This window comes from Natrix helvetica (genome assembly GCF_964273705.1).
Source record: "Natrix helvetica genome assembly, chromosome: 1".
NCBI lineage: Eukaryota > Metazoa > Chordata > Lepidosauria > Squamata > Natricidae > Natrix > Natrix helvetica.
The window spans coordinates 192,454,078-192,476,176 of record NC_138548.1 but is presented as its reverse complement, the minus strand read 5'-3'; the positions used below and the strand labels follow the sequence as shown (position 1 = coordinate 192,476,176).

Below are 22,099 nucleotides of genomic sequence, written 5' to 3'. Positions count from 1 at the left end.
ATGTTCAGTTTGTTTGGGGAACAGACTCTGGTGAACTTTCACAGCCGGTGACCTTGGAATACTAGTAGGTCTTGCTTTGGAGTTAGTGCTCTTGCATTCCATTACTCCTTCCCTTGCATTCCAACCATCTCCCTCTACCTGTTGCTTCTTGTCTGGCTGTGAGCAGAGTTTGCAAATCGAGGCATAATTCGAGAATATGTGCCTGGATTATTATTAACAATCATTATCAAATTTATTTTCCACCCATCTCGTAGTTCAAAGCGACTCTTGAGTGGGTATTGTGGAGTTATTGTTTGGCAAAAAAACCAACCACTTTCAGGAAAGGGGTCCCTTTCAGAGCTGGGAACATGGCTAGGAGTCATGGTGGTGCAGTGGTTAGAATGTAGTACTGCAAGTTAATTCTGCTCACAGTTGACTGCCAGTAGTTCGGCAGTTCGATTCTAACCGACTCCAGGTTGACTCAGCCTTCCACCCTTCTGAAATTGGTAAAATGAGGTCCTGGATTGTTGAGGGCAATATCAATACTTTAAACCGCTTAGGTGCTATTGCTATTTACCGTATATGCTAAGTTTTGGATAGAGGTTAGTGAGATTTATAGGTGCAATTATTTGTTTTTGTAGGGATGAGCCCCTCATTATACCTAATTATGCCTTAATTATTTAAGTATTTTTACTTGGTAATAAGAGTAAAGGTAAAGAAGTAAAGAAGGTAAAGAGTAAATAAGGATAAAGGAAAATAAATGCCATTTATTTTTGCCAGTTTAATATACTAGCATGTTAATATTTTTATAAAATTTGTGGCTTCCCCATTATTTTAAAATCTCAAATTGTTGGCAAACTGGTTGCATATGAGCTTCTGTTGCAAAGGTAAACAATTGCAGCATCCAAACAGTTGCAGATCATGTCTGTCTCGAGGGAGGAGTTTGTTACAGAGAGCTGGCACTGTATCCACAAAACAGTTTTAATCAGCTATACTTTTTTGTTTAAAAAGATCAAATGGGGAGGAAAAATGTGGCTTCAAGAATGCTAAAGATTTATTTCCTCCAGGACAAATAAATCTTGAATATTATCTTTTCCTTATCTAGAATTATTTTGGGGATGTGTACTATGGAGTTGGTGAGGAAGAGAAACCACAATTTGAAACTGAAGAAGGAATTGACGGTATGTTGGGACATCTTGGAGCAAGGGAAAGTTGCTATTCATGTGAAAAAAAAACAGGTATTTGGGGAATTAATATAAGGAGTGTCAGGGTTCTGACCAATATTTTAATTAAACATGAATCTCAAGCCGAGGTTCAAAAGAAATCCAGTTATTTATTAGGCTCTGATCTTGTTTCCCCCTCCATTTAAGGTGTGTCATCAGTCACATTCCCCAATGAAGCAATTTTGTGGGTTTTAGAAGTCACTCCCTCCAGCTGCTGTTGATCTCCATGGAGATGGCCTTGATTTTTGCTAGCTGAAATATGCTTTGTTTTAACGGAGATGCAAACTCCTTGATACAGCTGCGAGGCCCGATTCCTCAATCCCCTGCCTATTGTAACTTGGGAGCAGGTTAGGGAAGCTTTGGGAGTTGACAAGGAGTTTCTAATCAACTCCATAACCTGGAGGACAGACTCCTGAGAAAAAATGATAATTTTTAAAAGGGACCATCACAAAATTAAGGATATGACAACATTCTGTGCATGGAACAGCAGGATGGATTCTCGATGCCTGAAATGACACATACATGGAACCTTGGTGGCGCAGTAGTTAGAATGCAGTATTGCAGGATAACTCTGCCCACAGACAGGAGTTCAATCTTGATCAGCTCAAGATTGACTCATCCTTCCATCCTTCCGAGGTTGGTAAAATAAGGACCTGAATTGTTGGGAACAAAATGCTGACATTGTAACTGCTTAGAGAGTGCTGTAAAGCATTATGGAGTGGTATATAAGTCTTAAGTGCTATTGCTATGTTTCAGATGTTTTGACCAGAATACAAAATGAAATGGGACTTGTTCTGGATAGAAGTGGTTTGGGGGATAGGGAAGAGGAACTGGGAGAAAATGTCACCAAGTTTCTGTGGTGACAGTACATGCGGATATTGGTGGAAACAGCAGCAAGGAAGGGATTGGTAGTGCTGGGAAGATGAGTAGGAGAGTCATCATCCAAGACATTCCTAGAAGAGAAGTGAGAGGAAAACATGAACTAGGCTTACCTCCCATAAATCACTGAGGGATCTCTTTGGACTTTGTTTTGGCCAATACACAAAATAGCTAAAGGGGGCTTTGTTACAGCAGACCTTCCAGAATGTAATTGATTGCTTCCAATTCAAACCAAAGCATTTTCCATTGCATGTAACCCCTAAGTAAAATGTATGATTTATTCTTATCTGAAACAAGTACTTACCATATTCTCCTGTGTGCTGCTTGGGGAATCCAAGCATGGGTTAACTTTGTCCTTTAGCCTAGAGACTGAGTTATGTAAATGTTGACCACGCCTCCTTTGACTGGATGGATCAGTTTTTTAACTCAGTCCAGCCTAAAGAGACACATAAATCCTTTCTCCTCTAGGATAATGGACAAAAATAACTCATTTGCTTTGGATTTCTACCTCGACTGGATTATATTACAGAGAGTCCTTGTTGTGAATGGGAGTTTGTGTGTTATGTTCCCTGCGGCTCCAGCAGCCATGAGAACGGGCGCCTCGTTATTTGGATAAATTGCTGCCCGAGGCTGTAACTCGATTCCTGCATCTCCAGTGGCCGCAGAATCGCCGGGTGAGTCATCTGAAGGCGCCAGGACGCCTGCGATCAGCTGAGGGTCGGTCCGCCGCCCTCCCTTCTGAAGGCAGCCGCGGTGAGAGTCGGTGCGCTGCTCTTGTATCGGCGCGCGCACGCGTGCCGGAGCAGCCGCTGCTTGCGTCCTCGTTTACTTACTTTACTGTCGTTCTGCAGTGCGTTGCCTGCAGGGAGGTAAGCCAAGCCAAGCATTTCAGCTGCGACGGCCTCTCCCTTCCCGGGTAGACATGAGGCGGTGGCCATTTTGTTTCAGTTTGAATTTCGTGCCAAGAACGCTGTTCACGCCGGCCATTTTGGGCAGTTAGTTTTTCGCGCCAGAATTAACTGGGGAAGAGGGCAGAGCTTGCTTTGCGCGCCCAAACGCCATTTCACTCGGTGAATTTTTGCTACAGAGGTCGGTTCGCCGCCAGCGATTAGCACTGTATCTGGCTTGTTTTCTGCTGCGTTTCCACACCTTTCAAGTGAGATTGAGCCTTTTCTCTCATGTTTAATACCATGGCTGATACTTCTCTTTCTGGGGGCAGCGAAGGGACTCCTGGTTCCCTCCCACCTCTATCTGACACCCCGGGGCCTAGCACCAGGGCCAGTAGACCCTCTACCAGGTCCTCTAGGCATAGGGCACGCGCAGCCTCAGCAGCCCCAGACAGAGCTACTAAGCGCAAGGAGCAGACCAGGCCTCCAGCCTCAACTGCTGACTATACCCCTGGTTCTCCTCCTCACCTGGTGGCCGAACGCCACTCTCCTGCTCCCCTGACTCCTCCAGTGGGGGTCCAGGGTTGGTCTCCTGATCTCCCCACCTCTCAGGGTAGGGGTTCAATGGAGCTAGCTTTAGGGCCCGGGCCTGCCTCGGACCGTTCTGCGGGTGATCCAATTAGGGGTCAGGCTTCTCCAGGTTCGGAGCCTGCAGCCACGTTTACACCAAGGGCTGCAGGCCTCAGGGGAGGGGATGGGCCAGAAATGACTCTGCCCCCTGAGATTCATAGTATGATATCTGCTGCTATTTCCCAAGGGGTGGAAGCAGAATTGCAGCCAGGACCCATCGCCATGCCCCTGCTGCCATCACCAGGGACCTCTCTACTGATCAGGCTGACCCTCCTTCACCACTGCCCTCTGCATACAGCGAGGGCTCAATCCTTGGTGAGCAGGAGGATGCAGCAGTCCTGCAATTATCTGATGGTGATGGTCCGGGCCAAGAGGCTCTGGCCTTCTCTGGCTTATTTCGGCCTACCTTATTTAAGTCTTTTATTATATAAGGCCAAGGTGACTACTAAAATAGGGGGGGGGGGGGCGGCCACGCCGGCTAGTATAGCTGTAGGTCTTGATTCCACTGACCGGTTCTTTGCAGAACAGGTGCAGGAGCAGGAGGCCATACCTGTTCCCAAACTATTTTTGGATGTGGTCCAGAAGCAGAGGACCCAGCCAACGGCTGTTCCTCTTCCCAGCAATGGGGACAGGAAGCTGTACGGTTCCACACCCGAATTTGACAAACTTCTCCAGTTTCCCACTGTGGATCCCCCAGTAGCGGCCTTGGCTTCTCCGGCCTTGATCCCTTCTGAGATCTCAGAGGGTCTTAAAGCCGAGGACCGAACTGGTTATCCGTAAAAAGTACCAGGTGGCTGCCTGGGCGTTGCAGGCTGCTACAGCAGCCTCTTTCATCAATAGGACATCCCTGGTCTGGCTGCAGCAAATGCAGGCCAGGCTTCCCCCCGAGGACCTGCGCCTTCACCAGGATGTGAACAAGCTGGTGGCTGCACTGGAGTTTTCTTCAGATGCTACTCTTAACATGGCCAAGTTCGCATCACGCGCAGTCGTCTCCAATGTGGCATCCCGCAGGCTCCTCTGGCTTCGCCACTGGCAAGCTGATCTTCGTTCCAAGTGGCGCTTGGCTTCCACTCCTTTCACGGGAGGGTTTCTATTCGGAGCTGCCTTGGACCCCATTTTAATTGAAAATAGGGACAAGCTCAAGGTGCTTTCTTCCACCACTAGGCGTGGGGATCGGAGGCAGCAGCCATACCACAGGAGGCAGCACTTTCGGGCCGGGGACCCTGGGTATTCGTCTGGCCCATATGTCCCTCCTTATTCCAGACCGTTCTTCCAGACACAGGATAGGAGTCAGGACCGCCCGGCTAGCAGGGACAGGGGCCGCCAGCAGGGCCAACAAAAACAGGCACGGCGGCCATTTCGCGGGAACAGCAACCGTTCCTTTCGTCGGTTCCGATGACTCACACGAGGGAGATCCCATTGGCGGGCGCCTGGCACTATTCGCCAACCAATGGGCGGAAACCTCCTCGGACGCATGGGCTCTCCAGACTGTGAGGCTGGGCCTCACACTGGAATTCCTTGGGCTTCCACCAAGGCGCTTCATTAGGTGCCCCGTGCCACGGTGCCAGGTAAAGAGGCACCTGATGAACTCGGAAATCGACCACCTGCTTTCTGTAAACGCCACAGAACAGGTTCCCAAGGACCAGGTAGGGTAAGGGTTCTACTCGATCCTCTTCCTGGTCCCCAAAAGCTCGGGGGAATGGCGGGCCATCCACAGCCCTCGACCAGCCGGCGTCCCGCCCTTGAGAACTATTGCTTTGGCATGTCCCATGCTTGGATTCCCCAAGCAGCGCACAGGAGAACGACCGTTGACTTACCTGAACGGTCCTTCTATGTGCGCTGCGAGGGGAATCCAACCCCGCCCTCGGCTTCGGCTGGTCCGGGCATTGACACTGTCTCCGTCGACTCACTCACATGGAACACAAGGCGTCTGTCTTGCCTACCTTCACAAGTCTTCTGGGCATCTCTTGGTCCAGCTGAGCCTTCGTACAAAACTGATCCATCCAGTCAAAGGAGGCATGGTCAACATTTACATAACTCAGTCTCTAGGCTAAAGGACAAAGTTAACCCATGCTTGGATTCCCCTTGCAGCACACATAGAAGGACTGTTCAGGTAAGTCAACGGTCGTTTTTCAGAGTATAGATGCACTGGAGTATAAGACGCACCCAAGTTTTGAAGAGGCAATTTTTTTAAAAAAGTAGATAGGTAGATAGAGGGATAGAGAGGGAGAGAATGGGGCGTGGTTCTTACCTGATGTGCCCCTTCTCTAGGCAGGTGGAGACAGCAGCCATGCATGGATTAACTTAGCCAGTAACCAATGGATTGAGTCTACCAAGGTGATGTCATAGCCTCTGGGGAATGTCCTCCCGCTTTCTTGACGAAGGAGAATAAGTAGACTGCTGTGCTGCATTAGATTGCTTTCTGTCGATCCCTGCTCCATAATCTTTCGCACCAAACGGTCCAGACATAGGCCTGCATCAGAAAGGGTGGGGATGGCTGCTGTCTCCACCTACCTAGAGAAGGGGCATATCAGGTAAGAACCAACCCCCCATTCTCCAATATTGGTGGAGACAGCAGCCGTGCGTGGGACGTACCAAAGCTCGGAGTGTCCCCGGGAGGGAGTGTGAGTGGCCTATGAGTCTGGAGAAGTGAGCACTTGTTGTAGCACCCGCCTGCCAAACGCTGCATTTGCAGAAGCATATCTATCCACCTTGTAATGGCGGATAAAAGGAGTAGGTGTTGTCCAGGTAACTGTCCTGCAGATTTCTTCCACCGAGGCTTGTGTGGTCCATGCCGCTGAGATTGCTGCACTCCGCGTCGAATGAGCAGTGATGTTGGATGAGGAGTGAGTTGATGAGCCAGGTAAGCTTTTGAGATGGCAGATCTGATCCAGCACCCTATTAAGGACAAAGAGGCCTTAAGCCCTTTATTATTGGGAAGAAATGAGACAAAAAGAGCTTCACTGCTGTTGGTCTTCTGGTACGGCAATAGGAACCACTGAAGGCATCGGCTTTGAAGCCGTGCCCACGGAATGATGGAGAAGCATGAGACCATCTTTCCAAGTAGCTGGGATAAAAGAATCAGTGGAACCAGATGTTTCCTCTGTACCTCCTTGGCTAGCTCCCTGAGGCTCGCTTGCCGTTCTAGGGACAGGGAGACCTTCCCCTGAACTGAATCTATCAGGGCTCCCAGATGGACCAATCATAAGGTGGGGACCAGATGGCTCTTTTGATGGTTTAGGGAGAATCCCAGATCCTGCAGTACTCCAAGGGAGGTGTGAAGATCCTGAAGAGCCTGATTGTCGACCTGGACAGTTAAAGGATGTCGTCCAGGTAGCACAATATCCGTATGGGATAGGCTCGAAGGTGAGCTGCAACCACTGACAGTAGCTTGGTGAATACCCTTGGTGCTGAGGACAGCCCAAAGGGGAGGGCCCGATACTGAAAGTGGTTGCCGGTGTAAACGAATCTCAGGAACTGCCTGTGGCGTTTGAGAATGGCGACGTGGAGATAAGCCTCTGTGACGTCACCGAGGCAAGGAGATCATTCCTGCACACACTCTCCAGAATTGTCCGAAGAGAGTGCATCTTGAATCTCCTGTACCTTATATAACGATTGAGAAATTTGAGGTCGAGAATCGCCCTCAGCCCCCCGAAGACTTTAGCACGATAAAGAGACGAGAGTAGAACCCTCGTCCTACCTGGCCTGGGGGCACAGGTTGAATGGCCCGAATGTGGAGCAGGTGATGAATGGCTTGCTTCACCAGAAGCCTCTTGTGAGGATCCCTGGAGATTGGGTATGGGACAAGTGGTTCGGAGGGCTGGACCGCAAGTCCAGAGCTAGGCCGAATCTGATGGTGGACCTGACCCATGTGTTGTTAGTGATGTCGTCACAACGATCCGCAAAGGCCGCCAGGCGTCCCCCTATTGGGAGGGGCTCTGGGCAGTCACTTCTGCCTCTATTTTTAAAACACAAGACAACACATACAGAACAAAAGCAAGGAGAAAAAACAACTTTTCTCAATTTCATCAAGCATGTCGTTTGGTTACAAGTTTTTGTGCAACAGTTTTTACAATTAAAAATAAAGTCAGTGGTTATCCATTAAACATAACTAAATATTTCATTGAGCATTATGTGTTCAGATTACCATTAATATGCTTTCATTTGTGACAGCCCTTATTTCCTTGAATCCATAATTATCTATTAAGTAACAATAAGTCTTTATAGAATTATAATATCGCCTATCTAGAGAGTAAAAACAAAGATTAAAACAAAAGATTCCCATTAATTCATATTGCACATTTATACTTTCAATTAACCATAATGTCATCAATCATCCACAACTCCAAATATAATTTTCCATAGTTAATTATTAATCCATATAGTCATTAGGTATTTCAATTCATATATGTATCCATTGTTCATTACATCATCATTAGTCCATTTAGTATAGCAAAAATATTTATAGTATAGAATGATCACTACCAACAGTTATACCTAGAGGTTCAAATCATCCCACTCTTATACATTAGGTTCATTATTGTTCTTCATATATCATGTAGATAAGTACTCAATTGCATAATAAAAAATAAAAAAAAAACTTTCATAACAGTAAATATAACTTTCTATTATTGCATAAGAAAACAATTTCATTTCCAGGTTTTTTTATCTAACCATTGGTAAAACAAATCCCATACTCTATAAAATTGCTCATCCTCTAGTTCTCTAATTTCAAATGTAAGCTTACTCATTTCAGCACATTCCATTATTTTCCGAATAATTTCCTCCTGTGTTGGTAATTTCTCATTTTTCCAGTTTTTGGCAAATACAATTCTAGCAGCTGTTAAAACATTTATAATCAGATATTTCAAGTCCTTGTTGTATGTTTCTGGTATTATTCCCAATAAGAAGAGTTCTGGTTTTAAGTCTATGTGTTTATGTATCATTTTCTCCAGCCACCTGTGGATTTTTGTCCAGTATCTTTTAGCTTCAGTACAAGTCCATCACATGTGGTAATATGTGCCCAGCGTCTGATGACATTTCCAGCATTTTTCGGATTTATTCTTAGACATTCTTGCTATTCTCGCTGGGGATAAGTGCCACCTGTAAAACATCTTATACAAATTTTCTTTATATGCAGTTGACATTGTCATTGTATAGTTTTGAGTCCACGGTTTTTGCCATTTTTCTAAATCAATTCCATGCCCAAAGTTTTTTCCCCAAGCTAACATAGTTTCTTTGACTTGTTCTTCCTGTAATTTCACCTCTAATAGGTAGGCATAGAGTTTTTAAATTACTTTTTCATCGTTACCTGTTAAGATTTTATCTAGTTCAGTCATTTTATCATAAAAACCCTCCTTTTTTCTATCTTCATTATATGTAGAATGTATTTGCACATATGAATACCTATTAACTTCAATATCTTCCTGCTTCAATTCTTGTATAGATTTGAGTTCACCCTCTGTATTTAACAATTCAGCATATCTAACTGTTTGTTCCTTTTTATATATTATTGAATACGAAAAAGCTTCAATGGTTGATATCCAGACTGGAATTTTTAAGTAATGTAACTTCTTAACCTTCTCCCAGTTTAATAACAAAGCCTCTTATATAGTGCCTTCTAAAATAACCTTGTTCTTTAGTTTCCTTATACCATAAAAATGCATGCCATCCCAACAACAAATCGTGACCCTCTAGGTTCAAAAGCCTAACATTTCTTAACATTATTCATTCCTTGATCCATATCAGACTAGTTGCCTGATAATATAGCTCCCAGTCAGGTAGGCCCAAACTTCTGCCTCTTGAATGACTTATTGGAAGAGTCCCTGAAGGACTTCCGGGGGGAGAACCTTTGGTTACTTCTGTTTGAGCGGTTGGAGAATGAGGGACCCTGCCTGGGAGGAGCCTGACATTGCGGACGGGAGTTGGAGAAAGTGCTGCCTATGGTAGACGGAGTGGCCTCAACCTTCCTGTTTCTTAGTGGCCGCTTGGAGAACCTTCCTCTTATCTTTAGATTCTACTAAGAGGGACTCCAGTGGGGGACCAAAGAGAAGGTTGGAGGAGTAGACTGTAGAAGCGAGCCTCCACTTAGCCTGGGCCTCTGTTTGCCATTGCCTGAGCCAAATGAGTCTGTGGGAAGAGATAGAGGAGGCAATAGATTTGGATGCAAAGCGGGCCGCGTCCAAGGAGGCGTCTGCTGTGTACTCCAGGGCCGCCTTTAGTTTGTTAATGTCTGCGAGCCCTGGAATCTCTAGGAGGAATCTTTTCCTGAAGCTGCCTGAACCACAGAAGGGCAGAGTGGCTAAAGAATAAGGAGGAGGTTGCAGCTCGAACAGCCCACGCCGCGGCTTGATGGGCCTTGACAAGAGGCTGTTCGATCCTTTTATCCTCCAAGCGAAGCGCCTCCTCAGGAGCAGCTAAGGCCACAATAGGAGAGGACAACACAGGTAAATCAATAGAGGGTACCTTGAGAGCTTTGGCGAGGTCGGGACCCATGTTGTACAGCCGCTTGTCCAATGCGGAGGGGAGGGGACCTGTACCTGGAGACATCCACTGGTTCTGGACCACGTCGATGAATAATCTGGGGGAGGGAATCACTTCCTTCTCTACCCGGGGTTGAGTGAAGAGGATCCGTGGTCTGTCTTGTCTGCTTCCGCCGCCTGGCGAGTCTTCGGGGCTGGGATGCCCGCAATCTTTCTTGCCTTGAATAGAAGAGAACGAAAAACAGCTGGTTTAAATAGATCAACAAAAGAAGGGGGGTCAGGAGGGAGACCTTCATCTTCAGATAGGTCCAAATCTCTGGCCGGACGCTTCTCTTCTCCAAAAACGGAAGGTTGACTGGAGATGCCTGGAAGCTCGTGAGAAGCGGAGGCCGGAATGTCACCTTCCCTATGCCTGGAACTGGAAGAGGAAGACCTGCGAGGAGTGGAATGAGAAGAAGATGAAGATCTGTGCTTTAGTCCTGCAACAATGCCACATTCAATGGAATCTGAAATGTTTATAGGGCGGGGGGCTGAAGGGTGTAGCACCAGAAAGATGGGAGAAGACCTCGTCTTCAGGAGTGAGACTTCTATTCCCGTCTGATTCCTCCCCACTGTAAACCTGGGCATCTGCACCCCTGGCTTCCTCAGGTTGAATGATGGAGGCTGCAAGAGAGAGTTCCTCCTCAGTCTGAAGAAAGGTCTGGATGAGGGCTAACCTCAACCCACCTCTGAGCCTGGAAGGGATGGGGTTCCACATGTTTAGTCTTCTCCCTGGCCTTCCTGGGGGGAGGGCTGTTGAGCTCCCCCCCCCTTCCTCTGTCGGGATACCCGAAGCAAGCCTGCGGTCGGGCTGGGGTGTCTTAGTTGGTGGTGGAGCAGAAGAGACCCAATTGGTGCCCCTGCATTTGGAAGCCCTGGTGGGGGGAGGATCAGCCTCGGGAATTGAGGCCTGGTTGTCCGAAGGAGCCTGTGGACCTTGATCTGGTGTGGCAGACATGGCCAGTACTCACTGTGATCCTTAAAATGGCTGCCGGAGGTTTCCCGCCAATACACAATAGCCACTGAGGCAGAAAGCCTTTGGGCCAGAAAGCAGCGTGGCCGAGAGAGCCGCAGGAGAAGCTGCGGAGACAGAGGACGCTGCTGGAAGCCTTGGCTGGGTCCCCAATGCTGAAGTGGCAGTGAGCGTGGCAGCGAGGACGGGGACAACAGCGATGGTGGCAGCGGTAGTGATGGCGGTGATAGCAGCAGCAGCAATGGCCAGAAAGCCGGTCCCGAAGCTGGAAGGCTGGAAGGGCTGCCTGATGGGCGGTAGCCTCCAACGGCCAGTGCCCGGCAGCGCCGCCACCCGATAAGCGCTGAGGGAAAAACGAGGCGCCTTGTGGTTCTTCTTTCCCTCAGCCATGAAGGGCTGCGAAGCCCAGAGCTCCAGGAGGGAGCTGGAAGTCCGCAATGAGATCCTCTGCCTTGTGGAAGTCAATTATTAGCAGGGGAAGCGAATTTAGGTAATTTAATTTGAAATAGCCAATTTTTTTCTTAATTTTTTGAAGCAGAGAAAGCAGTCAGCACAGCCAGTCCCAATCGACTGAGTCTAAAAAAGCGGGAGGACACTCCCCAGAGGCTAATACATCATCTTGGTAGACTCAGTCCATTGGTTACTGGTTAAGTTAACCCACACATGGCTGCTGTCTCCACCAACATTGGAGAAAGAGAAATACAGTAGGTAGGCAGGGAGAGAGACACAGCACTTGACCAATGTAATTCTCAACACTCTAACTAAACAGCTTTCTGAAAGGGAAAAAAAAGTTTTTGCACTTTGCAAATCTGCCCAAAATGGCCAATTTTTCGTGAAAATGGGCCCATTTTTAAAAAAAAGCATGAATAGCCTTGGGGGAGCTTGCAGAGTGCTCCTGGAGGGAGTGGGGGGGGGATGAGCAAAAAATAGCCTTATGGAGGCTTATAGAGTGCTGCTGGGGGGTGGGGTAGCAAAAAACGCCCCGTTTTTGCTTATTTCTGCCCTCCCAAGGCCCCAGGAGCTTTCTGAAAGCTTCCATAAGGCTATGCACGGCCATTTTGATGAAGGGGGCGGGCCTCGGGAGGCAAAAAAATGCTGTATTAGATGCACCCAGATTTTCAGCCTCTTTTTAGAGGAAAAAAGGTGTGTCTTACACTTCAAAAAATACGGTATATTACAGTTTTATCTACCCAATTGTGGCCTGTGGTTACAAATATGCTACACTATAAACTTACTTAACAAATTGATTGGCTGTTTGGGGAGGGACATAGAAGAATAAGAGCCATTTGGAACCTTTTTTAAGGAGGAGTAATTGGTGCATTATTTATTATGCACAACATATCTAGAATAGATTTAGAACTGAAAAATTTAAACAAGGGAATGGAGTTATATTAAATAACATTTAAAATGTAGTATTTTTTATCCAGATTCTACGCCAGCCTGCAAGTATGCATTGAGTACAGGAAGAGGGAAGCCCAATGAACTCTATAGTGTTTCAAGTGTGTCCTCATGGGCTAAATAAAGTTCAAGAAGCAATAAAAGCTATAGAATCATTGCTTTAAAACACTTTCTCTTCCCCCCTTTTTTTACTCCAAATTCAGGTGAATTGAATTGGGACAAGTGGATTGGAAGGGACGAAGGAATGTGGCGGTGGCAGCAGGAGGAAGATCACCAACCACACTGTGAGGACCCTGACTTTGTGGTATGTTGGCTTCTTAATGATTCTAGCTGTATGTGGCATAAGAAAGGGAAACTGTTGTCTTCTGGCCCCTTTGCAGTACAACCAGAGCTGCTTAGGGCCAGCAGGTAATGCCCCAGATTTGGAGACAAACATTAAATCTAAGGACAGCCAGTCTACAGGCAGTTTTATTTATTTATTTAGCGTATGGCACGTGTTAGCCAGGGATCACAGAGGGCTTACTGCCTCTGTGAAAGGGATTTTTTTGGCCGGTATCTTTACTCGCAGGACGCCTGAATCCCGATTGGGGGAGGCTCCTTTCTTTTCCCTATGCGATTTATTCGCTCACAGGAATCGAGCCACCGAGCCGCCAGCTTCAGTGGTGCGCAGACCCAGCATCTTACCACGTCAGTCACCGCGGTCCCAACTACAGGCAGTATAACCATGTACAGTTCAAAGGATTAAAAATACTCAACAAAAACTGAGGAGTATAATTAAATAAGGAATCAGAGGTGATTGAATCTATGGTTTGGCTTGATTTTTTTCCTTAGTCTTTTACAGAGTCTACAGACTTTCCTGCTAAAGTCTTTTTGTGCAGTACTTGTTCCTGTGTGTCTTTTTTGAGGGAGGGCCACCAGAATGATCTTTTTATTAAATGTAAAGTGTTTACAAATCCGAAATGTTGTGCCACTTTTGACTCATGGCATGCCTGCATAATTAAGAGCTTTCACATACTGTTTTGCTCCCCCCCAAGCCAGTCCATCGTGGATGGAGCAGATATTATTTTGGTTGCAAAACCATTCATCATCTGTTAGTGCCTTTTTTAGGGCAGAAGCCACATCGCTGCTAACTAGAATCTTTTCTCTCTGCTGCGATCTGGTGGTTACTTGGGCTGCCAGTTGAGATGGGAGCATTGGTTTGATTATTTCTGCTTTGGAGCAATGGTATTGTGGCATCCACAATGGCCAGGAAACACCCACCCCCACCCCCGGGAGGTAGGACAAGGTGAAATCAAACCACTGGAAGTGTTGCACCCAACGTGCTTGCTTAGGAGAGAACCTACAGTGCTGCAGTGCTTCCAGGTTTTTGTAATCAATCCATATCTGGAAAGGGATTTTACTCCCTTCTAAGAAGGGCCACTAGGAGAGGAGTGACCATCTCACGGCATAAGCATCCTTCTCCCATACGGCCTAGTGTTGCTTGGTTTCAGATAGTTTCTTTGAAGTGTAAGCACACAGTTGTAACTGTCTGTTCTCACTTTCTTGCATTAACACTGCCCCCATCACAACATCGCTGGCGTCAACTTGTATAATGAAGTGGTGGTCAGGGTCTGTGTGTTTCAGCACCATCTCAGTGGTGAAAAGCCGCTTAAGTTTTCCAACTGCACCTTGACATTCCATCAACCATTTTAAAGGATGGCTGGGTTTGGGTTTGTCTCCTCTTTTCGTTTTTAGCAAATTTGTGATGGGAAGGGCTATTTGAGCAAACAAAAGGATGAATTGCCTGTAAAAGTTTGCGAATCCTAGGAAGCTTTGTAACTGCTTCCTAGTACAAGGCGGAGCCCATTCTAACACTGCTCTGACCTTTTGGGGATCCATTTTGATCCCCTCATGGGAGATTCGATAGCCCAGGTAATTATTTTGTCCTGATGGAATTCACACTTGAAAAGTTTGGCATACACATAGTTTAGTGGCCTGAAGTTTCTGCTTTCACGTATTCTGCTTTAGTCTCGGTACAGATTAAAAAGTCATCTAAATACATCAGCACCCCTTTATAAAGATGTTCATGCGGTACCTCATTAATGAGTTGCATGAAGACTATAGGGACTCCTTGTAATCCAAAGGGAAGCGCTTTAAATTGGAAACAATGGGACTGGGGCTGCCAGTGGTCACCAGTTGGATAAGTCCACGAATTAGGTTTTTAATAAGTTCCTCCAATTCTCTAAGGGTGATTGTAGTTTCGGTTTTGGTAGCTTGTCCCCAGCATGATTTCAATGGCACAATCTGTGGGCTGGTGGGGGTGGATGGGTTCATAGCAGTTCATCCCCAGGACGCAATGATCTTGGTAACAGATTAGAACTGGCTGGGAGAAAGTCTGACATGTGTTCGAGATAGTCCCCCTCCCTAAATCTCATGCAGTTACAGCAAAAGCAAAAACATGCAGAGTATGCAACCCTGATAGCCTACTCCCCTCTCCTCCATCAGAATGACAGTGTCCCAGAGGAGGACCTGACACATTGTTCAATGCAAAGAATAGCAGTCTAGGTTCTCTATGGTAAAAAGTCAAGGGGTCAATTTGATGTTGGGGAAAATGCTGGAGGTGGGTAGATGGATAAATATGGACAGCAGTTACTTGTGTCTGAGAAGTGAGTTGGTGTCTTGCCTTATGTGAATGCTGGGGAAAGGGGGCTCTGCTTCCAACTTGGCATTTATGGCTTTGAGACTGAATCCATGTTTTTCATCCCTGCTGTCCTCTACACTCGTCTACAGATGGATGCAAATTATGACCCCTCCCAGCAACCAACCCATTCCAAAAAGAAAAAGCAGCTGGAGATTCCTCTTCTAGGAAAGAAGAAGAGCAAGTCACCTTTTGCAGAAGCCATCTCGCAGGGAAAAGAACCATTTGATACTGGTAAGAATTTGGGTAGGAAACTTTCTGTGAGTGAGTCATTGGCAAGGCTTGTGAAAATTGATTTAAAATTATACATTTTTAAAAGATTGATTTATTAGTATGAGCTGTGGTGGTGCATGCAGTATTGCAGGCTACTTCTGCTGACTGACGATTGCCAGCAGTTTGGCTGTTCGAATCTTACCGGCTCAAGGTTGACTCTACCTTCCAGGTTGATAAATGAGGTTGGTAAAATGATTATTGGGGGCAATATGCTGACTCTGTAAACCACTTAGAAAGGGCTGTAAAGCACTGTGAAGTGGTATATATGTCTAAATGCTATTGCTATTAGTTAAGTGTCTATCACAGATCGGTGTCTTTATTACAACCAAGCAAAGTGCCATAGAAATATAAAGGTGTTTGAATTACCTAGAAATATTCACTAAGCTAGGTAATACAAAAAGCAGAAGGGGGGGGGAGAAGTAGATTCATCCAAATATTAGAATTATGGAGGTTTGGGGGTATGTATTGCAAATGATCTAAAGAAGATGGGACTAGAGAAGAATGATGGGCAGAATCTGAAAGAGTAACATCTCCTGACTTCCATTAATTCTCTTGAATTTTGCAGAAACAAAGACATTTGAACAATATTTGGATGAGTTCTACCACTTGGAATATGAGGACCTGATAGGGGACCTTCCTTGTCGTTTCAAGTACCGCACAGTTGTTCCCTGCAACTACGGACTGTCAACTGACGAGGTAAGCCTTTCCTATAGTAGAAAATAAGACTATTTTCTTCATAGTGTAGGAAAGAATCAGAATGGTTGCATTCTGTACTACGAAAAACATAAAAAACACAATGGTCTTTCTGTTTTTAGATTTTGGCTGCTGATGATAAAGAATTGAATCGCTGGTGTTCTCTACGGAAGACCTGCATGTATAGGTGAGGGGCAGCAACATAAAGTGGAAAGGTACTATTTATAACATGGCTGGAGTCCGGAATCTGGCATGGAGATCAAGACCTGGGCTTTGAGCCCAGTTGGACAGGGTGAAAGTTGCAACTTAACCTCCAGCGTTTCTTGGCTCCCCCCACCCCCACCCAAAAGGACTAGAACAGAATAAAACAATAGAGTTGGAAGTAACTTTGGATGTCATCTAGTCCAACCCCCTTCTCAAGCAGGAAACCTTATACCATTTCAGACAAGTGGCTGTCTAGTCTCTTCTTAAAAGCATCCAGTGATGGAGCACCTACAAATTCTGAAGGCAAGCTGTTCCACTGGTTAATTGTTCTCACTATTAGGAAATTTCTCCTTAGTTAACTACTTAATATTACTTTTTTACTATTTTTATTATTTTTATATTACTATTGAATTATATATTAGATTATTGCGATATTTTGCATTGTAATGTTATATTTATTATATCATATAAGTATATTTATTATATTATAATAAATATTACTACTTTATAGTATTACTATTTCTTTAATTAGCTACTAGTTTAAATAGTTAATTAACTACTTGTAGTTAATGGGCAGAGAAGCTTAGTAATCAGCAAGTATTCGGTGGGGCGAAGAAGCAAGATCACAGAATAAGACATGGTAGAACCAAAATTGGACAAAGAAATATTTTTAGAACTCTCTCTTGTCTTGAACACCTGGTAACATCCTATTGCTATCCAATAGCATGGAATATAGCATGGGTGTTTAATGGGGTTTAAAAAAATGAAATCTTGTAATGATAAGAGCTGATTTTTATTAAGCGTGAAAATACGCATTCCAGTATTTTCCTTCCATAAGATAAAGGCAAAATATAAATCAGTTATTCATTTCAACTTAAAAGAGAAAGCCCCTTATTTCATGCCATTTTCCTCTCCCATCCTACACCAAATACTAAATGGTGCTGGGATGGTTCAGGAGAAGATGGATTTGCATGTTTTCTGAACAGATCAGAAAAAGAAGAGTTGCAGGAGAAGGCAGTCTATGAGAAGAAAAGTCAAGATGCTTGGAAGAAGAAACACATTCTCAAATCTCTTCAAACAGGGTATGTCTTCTGAGGCCTAGGCTATAGCAAGTCCAGCCTAAAAAGTAGTTCTTTTCCTATAATATTAACTACAGTAATTCAGAAAGTTCAGATTTAGAAAGTAATATTGAATAAAATGAAAGCAATTACATTTACCCAGGGAGGGATATTCCTACGTTAAAACAAAATGAAATTGCCACCATGCTTTCTAGCCCTTTTCCAGCCACCATGGGAGCCTTTCTCTTTTAAATCATTATCCACTTTGTATAGTTGCCATTTGCTTTCACTTAATGTGTCTGAAAATTTTGACCCTGAGGGGAAAGAAACTTTTTTTCTTTCCTTTCTTTAGAACTTTAATTTTGATGTTGAGCTGAGGGTCTTTGATGTTGAGATAATGTTTTACTTGTTCTGCTGCCTTGAGACTAGATTTGTTGTTCTATGTACTTATGGGATCCTCAGGATCTGATTTTGCCATATGATCTTTTTGCAGAATGGAAAAAGAAAAAGATGGAAAGCAATTTCAGCCCAAGAAGAAAAAAAAGAGCAGGGAGACCAAGTGTTTTGGGCACCCTTCAAAAGAAATACAGCTGGTTAGTGCCAGCTGTAAGGAGGAAGGACATTTGTTTGCCAAGACCACAACAGATTCTGTTACAGGGAAAGAATTTGACGCTCCTGCCTCAAATGGCTCTTGTTCTGTGCCCCCCAGAATTCAAAGATCAAAAAAGAGAGGCAGAAAGGGATTGGTATTGGGCACTAAGATACGAATGAAAGGCTCAGAGTTCAGTTGCCAGAGGCTCCAAGCCTACGGTCTCAATCCCAAGGGCTTGCGCTATCGCCAGCTGCTTCGTGAGAAGAGGCGGAAGAAGCAATAGGGGGGAGGTGCCATCATATTTGGCCCATCAAGGGACCAAGCAGTGTCATCTACTTTGATTTCAGAGTTCAGCCTCCTTTTCTTGGTGTGGAATCTACCGCTCGTTAATAGTGGCTTCTAGGTTGGCTTTAAAATCTACCGCTTTTATTTTTGGGAAATTGATATTTTAATGCATTTGTTGCCTTTATATTTTGTATCAACTTTGAGTCAAGAATCCTATGCAGTAGCTAATCCTGTATTCTTCCTTTTGATCACTTCCACTTGTATACTAGGAGGGCCACTGCTTGCAAATTACCTTATTGATAACTGTGACTTAATATTAAAAAAAATATTTGGGAGATTGTGAAATGAAAATTGACCTCCATCTTTATTGCCCTAAATACCTTTCAGTTGTATGACAGTATTTAAAGACTAAAGCTGGTAGCTAGCTATCAGAATCATCACAATGTACTTTAATACCGTATTTTTCGGAGTATAAAACACCCCCCCCCCCCAAAAAAAAAGTCAATGAAAGTTTGGGTGCATCTTATACACCAAATGTAGCCAAAAACACGAGGCACAGAGGAGGCTATAGTCTGTGGCAATCCCTGCAGCCTGGTATAGCTGATTGGGAGTATTCCGGGAGGCCGATTCAACCTGCCAATCAGCTGCTCATGATGAATCAGGCTGCAATAATGTGCTGAAGCTGACCTGTCTGTTCGCTATTTGCTGCAAGGACGTGTCAAGAGTTTGCAGCAGCAATCACATTCAGAAAGCAAACACAAATAACTATTTCAGCAGGATTCAATAATTTCTCTTTATACATAATATAACACATTAAGTAAATATACAATATTTACAAAATATACAATACCAAAAGCAGGTTTTCCAACGTGGTAGTTCAGCAGAGAAGTCTCACTTTCAGTTTTCATTTCAAATATCAGCGCAACATGCAGTTTTAGTACAGAACAAGCTGTCTCCTTCCTTGTTCATACAGCAAATACTATTTGTTTCCAAACAGCCCTCAACTCTCACACACTGACAGGACGCTAGCCAGATAAATACCCTGGAAAGCTGGAAGGTAGAGGCAGATTTTTTTTTTCTTATTTTCCTCCCCAACAATTAAGGTGCATCTTATACTCCGAAAAATATGGTATTTTGATTACATTGACACATGGTGTTAGAAGAGCCATTTAGGTTTCAAGTCCCTTTTGCTCAGTGCAGGAACCCAAATCCATGACAGCTTGTTGTTGAAAAATACCTTGTTTTCAAAAATGTCCAATACGAAAAGAATCTTCCACTTCTTTGGATAACTGGTTCCATTGTTCCAAATTTTATTGAAAACAAACTGCAGAGTAAGGTGTGTTATTCAAGTGACACAAGGATGTCCCAAGCCCAAATAGGCTCATGTCAGCACATATCCCAACATTTAGAGGTTTTGCTTCGCTAGCAGACTGTTTAAGTATACTTTGAGTATAGAGAGAACTGGTGAAGCTGCCTGACTACTACATCAGGAATGTCGCACATATGATGAATAACAACAAAATAGTCTGCTTTATGGTAAACACTAGGACCAATTTATGTCTTAAGTCTGAATCATTCTTGATTTACATCCCTGAGTTCATGGATGAAACAGGGAAAGGACAAGGACATAGGTCTGCAAAGAAACTGAATTAAGCAAGTGTTTCTGAGGAATTCCAGAAAGCAATGGAAAGGAAGAATTACTGTTACGAAGAATTCTACCAATTCCATGATAACATGCCATAGAAATGATTTCATACTTATAGTAGAAAATGTTACAGCAAGAAGTGTGGAGAGAAGCAAAAGTACAGGTAGTCCTTGATTTACGACTGATTACTTAATGACCATTCAAAGTTTCAATGAAAACCTATCCTACTTACATGCCAGTTCCAACATTCTGATGTCCGTCTCCCTCCCCTGTGGTCATATGACCACATTTTGATGCATTTGTGGCCATTTGCAATGCCACAGTTACATGATTACAGTTTATGTAACTGGCCTGGTTTTCAGCAAAAATGTTCTATAGTGAACAATAGATTCGCTTAAGAACAGTGGTCTCTTTATAACTGCTGCAAAAATAATAAAATCATAAAAGTCAGTCCCATGGGTGACTCGCTTTATGATTATAATGGACAGGCTCTTTTAGGGTTTTGAGGACTAATCAGTAGTAACTGATTCCTAGTGCCTGGTGGATGAACACAGTATTGCAGGCAAACACTGCCCACAACCTGTAGTTTGATCCTGGCATGACTCAAGGTTAACTCAGCCTTCCATGGTCAATAAAATGAGGACCTACATTGTTGGGGGCAATAAGCTGACATTGTAAACCATCCAGAGAATGATGTAAAGCACTATGGGGCAGTGTATAAGCCTAAGTCCTATTGCTATTCCAAAATGGGTCAAAAATGTGGCATGAGATTCCACTGGGGATAGATGCGATCACTTCCTTGTCCTGACAAAGGGGTTTACACAGGTCAAAGTAGCTATTAGCTGAGCCATGCAGGGCCACCCAAGATGGACAAGTCATGGAGAGTTCTGGCAAAATGTAGTTCACTGGAGAAAATGGAAACCCACTCCAATATCCTTGCCCAGAAAACCCCATGGACGGTATCAAAAGCCTAAAAGATATGATGCCAGAAGATGAGCCGCTCAGGTCTGAAGGTTTTAAATATGCTACTGGGAAAGAATGGAAGACAATTACAAATAGCCTCAGAAAGAGTGAAAATGTCTGGGCCAAAGTCAAAAGGACACTCAGCTGTGGATGTGTCAGGTGGTGAAAGTAAAGTCCAATGCTGTAAAAACCATTATTCATAGGAACCTGGAATGTAAGATGTATGAATTAATGGATGTGCTCAGATATGAGGTGGAAACATTTATAATTGATACCTTGGGAACTGGTGAACTAAAGTGGATGGGAATAGGGAAATTTAATTCAGATAACCATTATATCTATGTATCACTGTAGGCAAGAATCCATTAGAATAAATCGAGTAACCTTCATAGTCAATAAAAGAGTTGGAAAACCAGTTGGTCATTCAGGTATGACCCAAGTCATATCCCTTACAAATATGCAGTGGAGATGAATTGATTTAAGGGATTAGATCTGGGAGACAGTGCCTGAAGAACTATGGATGGAGGGTTGTAAGACTATAGGAGACAGCAACTACAACCATCCCAAGCGGGAAAAAGTAAAACATAGTGGCTGTCTGATGAGGAAAGCAGGAAAGGGAAATGCAGATTTCCAGAGAATAGCAAAGAGAGATTAAATGAACAATGCAAAGAAATAGAGGGAAAAAGTAGAACAGAAAAGATTAGAGATCTCTTCCAGAAAATTGGAAATATCAAGGGAACATTTCATGCAGATGGGCACGATAAAGGACAAAAATGGTAGACGTCTAACAGAAGCAAAAAAGAATGAGATTAAAAACTAAAATCATGGCATATGGTCCCATCACTTCCTGGCAAATAGAAGAAGAAATGGAACCATAGCAGATTTTGTTTTCCTGGGTCAAGATCACAGCAGAAGGTGATTGCAGCCATGAAATAAAAGACGATTACTCCCTGGGAGGAAAGCTATGGCAAATCTAGACAGATTAAAAAGCAGAGACATCACCATGTCAACAAAGATCCATATAGTCAAAATTATGGTTTTCCCAGTAATGTACAGATGTGAGAGTTGAACCACAAGGAATGCTAAGCACTAAAGAATTGATTCTTTTCCATTGAGTTTAAGAAGACTCTTGAGAGAGTCTCTTGAACTGCAAGATCAAATCAGTCAATCTCAAGGAAATCAACCATAACTGTTCTTTGGAAGGACAGATACTGAAGTT

The 22,099-nt window shown here is 44.2% G+C and overlaps 1 protein-coding gene across 1 annotated transcript in view; it reads left to right on the top strand.

Annotated features, from left to right (window-relative positions):
- KRI1 (KRI1 homolog) overlaps positions 1–18,623 on the top strand; it is a 50,112-nt gene extending 31,489 nt beyond the window's left edge. Inside the window, exons 13-19 of the mRNA XM_081949859.1 lie at positions 1,085–1,160; positions 12,694–12,794; positions 15,260–15,401; positions 16,006–16,136; positions 16,256–16,320; positions 17,324–17,419; positions 17,889–18,623. Of these exons, the coding sequence (XP_081805985.1) occupies positions 1,085–1,160; positions 12,694–12,794; positions 15,260–15,401; positions 16,006–16,136; positions 16,256–16,320; positions 17,324–17,419; positions 17,889–18,270 (993 nt within the window). The 3' untranslated portion in view covers positions 18,271–18,623. The remainder of the gene's footprint in view (positions 1–1,084; positions 1,161–12,693; positions 12,795–15,259; positions 15,402–16,005; positions 16,137–16,255; positions 16,321–17,323; positions 17,420–17,888) is intronic.
- Positions 18,624–22,099: the final 3,476 nt, after the last annotated feature.